The sequence below is a fragment of the Odontesthes bonariensis genome, chromosome 17 (assembly GCF_027942865.1).
Source record: "Odontesthes bonariensis isolate fOdoBon6 chromosome 17, fOdoBon6.hap1, whole genome shotgun sequence".
NCBI classification, from domain to species: Eukaryota; Metazoa; Chordata; class Actinopteri; order Atheriniformes; family Atherinopsidae; genus Odontesthes; species Odontesthes bonariensis.
In genome coordinates, this window is record NC_134522.1 from 25067179 (window position 1) to 25075884 (window position 8706).

Genomic DNA, 8706 nt, shown 5'->3' on the forward strand with positions numbered 1-8706 from the left:
CAGTGTGACGGATTTCTTGTGAATCCCTTCTCCAATCAGACCAACTTTTCATTTTGGCTTCAGACACTTAGCCCGTGTGTGTGTGTGTGTGTGTGTGTGTGTGTGTGTGTGTGTGTGTGTGTGTGTGTGTGTGTCAAGGCAAAAATTCCAGAGAGGTGAGCGCTTGATCTGAGCAGCTACTCCGAGAAGCCGCCTCTTGAAAGTCTGTGGGGTTGCCCTGTGTGTCTTTTCTGCGGAATCTAAATATAAATCGGTGACAAATAGTCCAAATAGCCTACATTAGCAACCCAACTGTGATGTGGGGGTGGTGCTGAAAGAACAGCTCCGTCTCCAAAAGTCCCCTCTGTTGGATCCGAAGTCCGTCAGAAGAAGGTCGCAGAGAGCCTCAGCTCCCACATGCGCTCCATTTTCTCCTCACTGCTACCATGAAGCGACAAAACGCCAGGACGCTCGCCCTCATCATCAGCATCCTCACCTACCTGGTGGTGGGAGCGGCCGTCTTCGAGACCCTGGAGTCGAAACAGGAGAAAAGTCACAAGAGGAAGCTCGACGCCAGAAAGTACGAACTCATGCGCAAATATAACTTGACCAAAGCCAACTTCGAGGAGCTGGAGCTCGTCGTTTTGCAGCTCAAACCTCACAAAGCTGGAGTCCAGTGGAAATTCTCTGGGTCCTTCTACTTCGCCATCACTGTGATCACGACAATAGGTGAGCAGCAATTGTTTCTTTAACACGGGAAGCGATGCTTTGCATTTCATTAAAAGGTGGTCGCCCGCAGTCAGGATGTTTGGGAATATGTGTTCCCGTTGTCTCAGGTAAGTGTTTTTTGTTTTTTTTTTGGTGGGGTTCTGTTCATCAAACATATGTGAAGTCTTTGAGAAACAAAGTGAATCAAGTTTACAAAGATCAAAGACAATTAATCAATTGGAAAATAGACAAATTGAACTAATAAGGAATGCCATTTTAGACAATATCAAACAAATGAATGAATCCCTGAAATGAACTGATATGTAACTACCATTTTTTCTACTTTAATGCAATACTAGGGGACTTTTCTTTATAATTGCAGTATACTTTTTGGTTAATTTTTATTTACATCTATTGCATTATAATGTATGGGAGAGGTGGAAATGAACCATTAATGGAAGAGGGAAAAAACAGCAAACACGGCACAATATTAAAGGGGCACAAAAACGTAGTCTGTTCATGTCCAGAGACAGGTGTAAAGTTGGGAAAGACATATGACCGTCGAGCTAAAAAGCCATACAGCAGACACATCTAGATCTGATCTGGACAACTTTTTTGCACTTTTGGTTGAGTTACGGCACTGGGAAGTGTTGCTGTATGTGACCCATACGTGGCCGAAAGGTCATGAGATGGGCCAAAACACCACAAGCAAGCTTTGACATGTTCTTTTATGACACGAATTATGAGGACCAGACGTGGCTCATAGACCTGAAGAATATGCAGATTTACATCGTGTCTGGTGGCTGAGTTTAGGCAAGCAGAATTAACACCCTCATTTAAAGACATGTGTGGGCTACAAGAAAACTACATATGTGCACCATGTTTAAGCCAAACTTTGACATCTGGGGAGCTGAGTTCAAGTCCCATCACATCTATTATTGTCTCAAATAAACGTTCCTTTGAAATGACATTTTTTGCTTTCAGTTAGTTTTTTGTTTAGTTGACTTATTTTTTAAAAACAACAACTATATGTTTAATAATACGAAGATATTTTGGGATACGGATATTTGGACAGTGTACCACATCCAAATATCCTCTTTCTTGATTACTGGATGAACTCACAACACACGTTAGACACACAAGCCATGTGTGCTACATGATATGTTAGTTTTAAAGTTGTGCAGGTTGGCACAGAAATTATTCAGAATTCATGTCCATAAGCGGCAAATCGAAGTTTTTAATTTCATGACAAATTCACATTTTGCTTTGAGATCAGGTTGGAAATAAGAAGTCCCCTTACACTCCTTGTGGAGTGAAGGCCTTGCACACCACCTTGGATTTTTGCTGACTTCCCTGTGGTTGTGGTGGTGTGTGTGTTGTTATTTAATTCAGCAATCATTTCAGAAGCATATACACTTAATGTATTTAATTAAAATTGACTGAAATGGCATTCCCTGTCTAATTATTTGAATCAGAAATTGAAGTCTCTGTCTTGTAAAAATCCTTATTTTGTAGCACATTGTATGTAATTTGTCTCATGTGTTGGTCTGTAATAACCTGTTCTTGCTGTTTGTTTGTTTTTTGCCAAAAACATTATTATAATTCAGTAAGGCTTTCTTGAATGACTAGAGGTAAAATAAATATATAAAAAAATATTGATTCTATTTGCAAAGGATTTGTAAAGCAAATAGAAAAAATAGCAGGTGTCAATTGTGGGCAGTTATAAACTGTAATGAAAAATGTAGAACCCCTGACAGGGCATGGATCTGGTTCTGTATCTGTCATCACATGTTGCCACCTCAGGGTAATTCAGGCATAGGATGTGGTGCTTTTCTGGTTCGAGTTAGCAACATCTCAGCTGACAACAGTGAGGAAATTAAAAATAAAAAGCTGTTCGTTCACAACATTTAAGTCTACATGAATAGTGTGACTGGAATTTTCTTGGTTGGAATCGTTGAGTGTGTCTGTGTGTGTGTGTGTTGTTTTGCTTTTAAATTAAGTTTCATGACACTACACAGGACTTAGCGCAGGTGGGAAAAGAAACACAGACAAACACTTTATGACATCATGTGCACAGAGGTGTAAATGTGTGACGTGCTCTCGCTCAGGTTATGGCCATGCAGCGCCCAGCACCGACTCAGGGAAAGTGTTCTGCATGTTCTACGCCCTGCTGGGGATCCCGCTGACCCTGGTCATGTTCCAGAGTCTGGGTGAGCGGATCAACACCTTCGTCAGATACCTGCTGCACCAAGCTAAGAAGTGCCTGGGAATGCGTCAGACTGAGGTCTCGATGGCAAACATGGTGACAGTGGGCTTCTTCTCTTGCATGAGCACCCTGTGTGTGGGGGCCGGGGCATTCTCCCACTGCGAAGGATGGAGCTTCCTCCATGCCTTCTACTACTGCTTTATTACGCTCACCACTATCGGTTTTGGAGATTACGTGGCCCTGCAGAAGGATGATGCCCTGCAGAACGACCCCCGGTATGTGGCCTTCTGCTTTGTTTACATCCTCATGGGCCTGACGGTGATTGGAGCGTTCCTAAACCTGGTTGTGCTTCGCTTCCTGACTATGAACACTGAGGATGAGCGACGAGACGCCAAGCAAAAGGCCTTGTTGTCTGTCAATAAGCCCAGAGGAGAGGTGGCTCGACTGTTGCCGCTCTCAACCTCAACTTCCTCTACACCTGTAGCAGATGACGCCACAAAGACTAAAGATTTCAAAGGTGCCTACACCGAGGTGCTGCATTTCCAAACTATATGTTCCTGCTTGTGGTACAGGAGCAAGGAGAAGCTCCAGGGTTCCACCATGATCCCTCAGGAGCTGACATTCTCTGATGCCTACTTGCAGCAGAACAGTGACTGTCCTCACTACGTGGAGCCTGGATCAACAGGCTGCGTTTGCAGTCCACGTCAGTGCACGAGCATAAGCTCCATAACAACAGGCCTACACATTCTTTCTCCGTTCAGGGTTTTTAAGAGACGCAGCTCCGTTTAGCTTTTCAGCACAATAGCTCTCGATACAGCACATGTAATACTGCCGAGAGGACAACAAATACTCGGTAGCCCTCATAGCAAAAACATAGCGGAAGTAAATATTTGTGGTGCTATAATCCCAGCATTTCAACAGTATAATGCACTAAAGGAAAGTGCACACAGAGCACTGTAAACAGCAAAGTCTGCAGTGTTTTCATTTGAGGCTTCCTGTGTGCTCAGAGGAGTCAGGTTGGCGTGTTGGATGTCACGTGGGTCACTACACATGAACATGCTGCAGTGCATGTGGTGTACAGTGCGCACAATTTGGAGGAAAAGCCGAGCAGATGCAGAACAGAGGGAGTCAACTGAGCAATGACGGTAAAACTGAAACTTCTTATCCCTGCGTTCCGCAGATGTCTTTATGTTTTTTTCATTTTTTATCCTGTTTACATTTCTGATCTGAGTATTTGTGATTGGCTTGCCTTATGTGAACTCTAAAAACTCATTTAAATGAGTCACGATTGTGGGATGTGTGATCAAGCTGATGCACAACAATAACTTCATGTGAGTCACATGAGTAGCTGCCCCAGTTACTGTGACTTCCAGTCCTCTCTGCTCAAATTACCAGTGCCTCAGCAACACATCATGTCATGTGACAAGTGGATGAGAACAAATCACAATGGCATATCCTGAAAACTATATTAGCAAATAGTCACAAGTAGCAACACACCAGTAATGACCGTAACACACTTAGCTTAATTTATTAAGCAAACACAAAAAGCACTGCTTTAAAAAAATGACCTTTCGCACTGTTGGGTCCAGAAATCAGAGAAAGTATTATTACGCTTTACAAGGTTTTCTAACTGAGCTTGTGTACACACAACCTTTCCATGTCCTTATGTGACACAGTTATTGCACTAATGGAGGAGCAGTCCAACATTTAGGAAATTCAGCTGCCAATATTTAGATGAAATAAAATCATTGCGCCTGGTGTTGTCCAGAGATCCAAAATACCTCTCCAAGCACCTCTAAAAATGACTGATAAACCTGCATGTGTGATATTTCATATTTATTAGCTTTCTTGCCGAGAGATAAAATTAGATTAAAGGACCAGGAAGCCTGGTCATAGCTTCTGGTCATAGCTTCATAGCTTCATAGTTTCTATAGCCAAAGGCCGTAGAAACAACCAAGCTGCCTGTGTTCAAAGTTAAAATAACCCCCTCACAAGCATCTCTAAGGCTCACTAATTAACACATTATGCCTCCTTTGTGTAATCAGCTCAAAAAGTGTGAAAGCATCCAGTTGTGAAAGATTATTTCTTCAAGCTGTTTATGCACCAGGCCAAAAAAATATTCTGGTATACAAACGCTGGTTCTGCCACTATTTGTATATTTTTGCACAAATTGAATAAAAATATATATGATATGAACTGCTGAACTTCAGAAGTGCTGGTAGGCTGATTTTTTTGCCTTTGAATAGAGCCAGGCGAGCTATTAATTTCCCTCAACTTCGAGTCCTGCTAAGCTAACCTCTTCCTGACTTTTGAGTACATTTTTTTTTGTTTACAGAGGTCTAACCAACTCGATCTAAACCTGTAATAGGTCTGCGACATCTTTTACAATAAAGGTGCAATGACATTTTCCTTACTCGTTTCCCTACTAAGAATTCTATTGATCAGACTTCCTCTCATATCACACGAATGCTTCCCTACACAAAATAATAGGTTTGGAACTGCCATTCCACAGCATCTAACAACGGACTGCAACCCTGCTAGGTTTTGGAGATGTGGACAGACACTATGACACGTTTTCTGGTGACACTGGGTGCTTAACTCTCAGCCTGGAGTATAAAAATAACTCCTTACAGATTAGATCCTTATGCATGGCGAAAGATTGGTGTCTGTCGAAAAAGATACTTTCCGGTTATGAATCTTCTTTTTGTTTTTCTCCATTCTATATATTTTTTCTTTTCATGACACATAGTCTGAGGCCTCAAAGAACTGACTGGCGAAACCAACAAAACGCATCAGCTATTCAGATTGAAGTGCACAAAACTGTGCAAATCACATATGTATCCAACAGGAAATGTAAACTATTTTAGTAGCAGTCTGGAGTGGCAGATGGGAGGGGGGGGGGGGGTTACCATGTTGTTATGATGGATAATAAGTTGGTTGTCAATCACAGCCAATCATGCCACAATAGACTGAGTCAGGATAATTGATGGAAAAGGAAAAGTCCATTTTCTGCTATAACTTCATGCATGTCTGGGCATGTTTAGGTGGATGTTTAAGTCTCGTATTTTTCTGCAGGTGACACGAGGAGAAGTCATGTTTAGTTTACTTCCAGTAGCTTAAACATAGTTTTAATCTCTGCACATTTATTTAGTTTTACAACTCATGCAGTTTCTTGATTTAGTTTTTTTTTAACTATTATTAATGAAAACAGAGAACTGCTCATTGATTCAGTTTGCATTAAAAATATTTGAAAAATCCACCAGAAGTGAGGTGGAATTATCAGCTTACCTGAAAACAATAATGTTTGTTTTTATTAGGAATTAATTAACTAAATATCATGGCGTACAGTTCAGTCAGATTGGAAATGCCTGCTTTTGACAACCCAAGGTATCTTTATGAACTGTTAAAACACATTTTACAACATATTACGCAGGAAAATATCAAATACTTAAAAAAGTAAAATAAAATTTGTTTCTCAAAGTTGTGCCTCGCTCAGCTCAATGAATTGTCCAGTAGTTTTTTTTATCTACACCCATCTCTTACAGGTCTATTCCTTAGACCAGTCCTTATCATCCAGTTTGTACCTGTGCCCTCTCAGAGTGACAAGCCATTCTGGGGAATGCAGGAAATCACAACCTGAAGCACAAATGCATGAGTCATGAGGGGGGTGTAGGCACTAGTAAATAAACAGCAATATTTTTAGTAATTATCCTTAAATAAACTGACCAACATAAACAGATAGTATCATGACACTTTTTTTTTTTTTTGCCAGCATATTTTAGATCCACTTGCCACCTAAAAACAGGCGCAAATCGTTTATGCAAATGTTATACTATCTGGCGTCTCTTCAGATACTGATCTTGTGTAGAGAAACAAAGAAATTAACCTGCTGTGGTGGATATAAATACACATTTACACATGATGGTATGAAAATAATGTTGATTGCAATTCTTTGACTCAGAAAACAACAGCTTGTTATGTGTGTATATTTATGAAAAGAATGCTGTTTGATTTTAGATGACGTCATGTTGCACCAACATAAACATGCTCCTCCTTTTTGCTGCGAAAGGACTATCTGAAGGAAAAAACTGAGGACTGAAAGATAGTGCTTGAACACTCTTGGGTACTTGAAATCGTCTTGCCACGGAAACAGTTAAGACTATGAACTTGTCTGGCAATATAAACCCCACACGTCACATTTGTCAAGAATGTTGTACTGTTTTATCCAGGTATAGAAAAGAATATCCTCAGAAAAATGTCAAAAATACCAATATTTTATCCAATAAAAGACTTTAAGAGTTTGACTGTTGCTTCTTTGAATGCCCTGATTGAAAAGTTACCAGACAGAAATCATTTTGATCTGAAATGACTTTCTGCATAAGATTGAAGTACAAGTATAAGCTGTGAGGATGTCATTTTACCATCTCCTTGTTGTTTGTCGACATGTGAGAAAAGCCTGCTGAATGTATAGAAATGATCGTTTTGTCCAGATGGTTCCCCCCTGGGAATTCTGACTGAGGTCCAGTTCCGGACAACCTACAGCAGGTTAGTCACGAGCGAAAGTATGGCAATGTATCATTATACCTTGTGGCAGTATCTATATGTGTTATATCCAACACCTGATCATGTGGCACAACAAACAGGGACAGACAAAATAACTGAAATGCTTAAAGCAGTAAAACCATCTGTGTTACATACAGCACGCATGTAAAAAGTACAAGTTATAGGGTTAAAGTTCAGCTTTTGGCTTGAAGAAACTTTCCTTTACAGTTAGCGTCACATAAGTTCTGTCCAGCAGAATTTCTAGCAGATGATTTGGCACTTACAAATCTATCTAACACGAGCTGTGTTATACAGTTGTTCTTGACAACATACATTTAACTGAAGCGATTCATTCCTTTAATCAATCTAGCCACACACAGGAGAGACAGAGGTCACCACCATTTTACATAAATCACATGGCAAACATCTTTGTAGATTCTGCTCTTAGTATTGGCAAAGATTGGCGCAAATCCAACTACTATTCAAAAGATTTTATGTTTTCATATCATCTTTGTAGAAAGCAGTCCTCCAATTTTGGAAGAAAGAGCAGCAATAAAGTAAGTATAGAAAAAGAATTTAACTATTGAAGTCCTATAAATACATGAAAATATCAATCAAAAAGTGTGAGCTGAGAACAGAATTATCTCATCAAAGTGTCAGTTGCTAAGGGCAATTAGGAATGCATCTCTTTATTAAGATGTGTTTGCCACTGCAACATGGAATCAGATTGTGACGCCTGGGCCCATGCCTGTGAATCCGCCTGCAGCCATTAGACGGGGAGCACAGAGAAGCAACAGAAGGAGTATCCATTTGACAAATCCCTGTATTGACCCCCCATGGCTGGAGCATCTGCTGTTTTCTACTTTGGCCACAGACCTGAGTATCTATGTCAAAGACAAAAATAGTTCCACTCAGAAGGTCATCTTTGACATTACATCACCTTTTCATGAGTTTTTCAGGAAAAACTGGGAAGGTTCAAACTAATGGTTTAGCTTATATATATATATATATATATATATATATATATATATATATATATATATATATGCCCGTTTTGGCCTGAAAGTGCACTTGTGTGTGTTTGTGATACTGATGAGTAATCATCTCTTTTTATTTTGTTTTATTTCATTCTTTTAATGTATTTTCAAAAATACACACCTTTGGCCTGATGATTATGTCGGGTGACTCCTTAACTGCCATGAAGTTATTTGCTTTGGAGTACAAATGCTCCTAAAAAATAGCTGTAACCGTTGGCTACTAGATAATAGAAA

At 40.1% G+C, this 8706-nt stretch overlaps 1 protein-coding gene across 1 annotated transcript; it reads left to right on the top strand.

Moving 5' to 3' along the window:
• The first annotated feature begins 162 nt into the window (after positions 1–162).
• Positions 163–7202, top strand: kcnk3b (potassium channel, subfamily K, member 3b). Its single transcript, XM_075448464.1, has 2 exons — positions 163–708; positions 2796–7202. The coding sequence occupies exons 1-2, from the start codon at positions 426–428 to the stop codon at positions 3680–3682; spliced, it is 1170 nt and encodes a 389-aa protein (XP_075304579.1). The 5' UTR covers positions 163–425; the 3' UTR covers positions 3683–7202.
• Positions 7203–8706: the final 1504 nt, after the last annotated feature.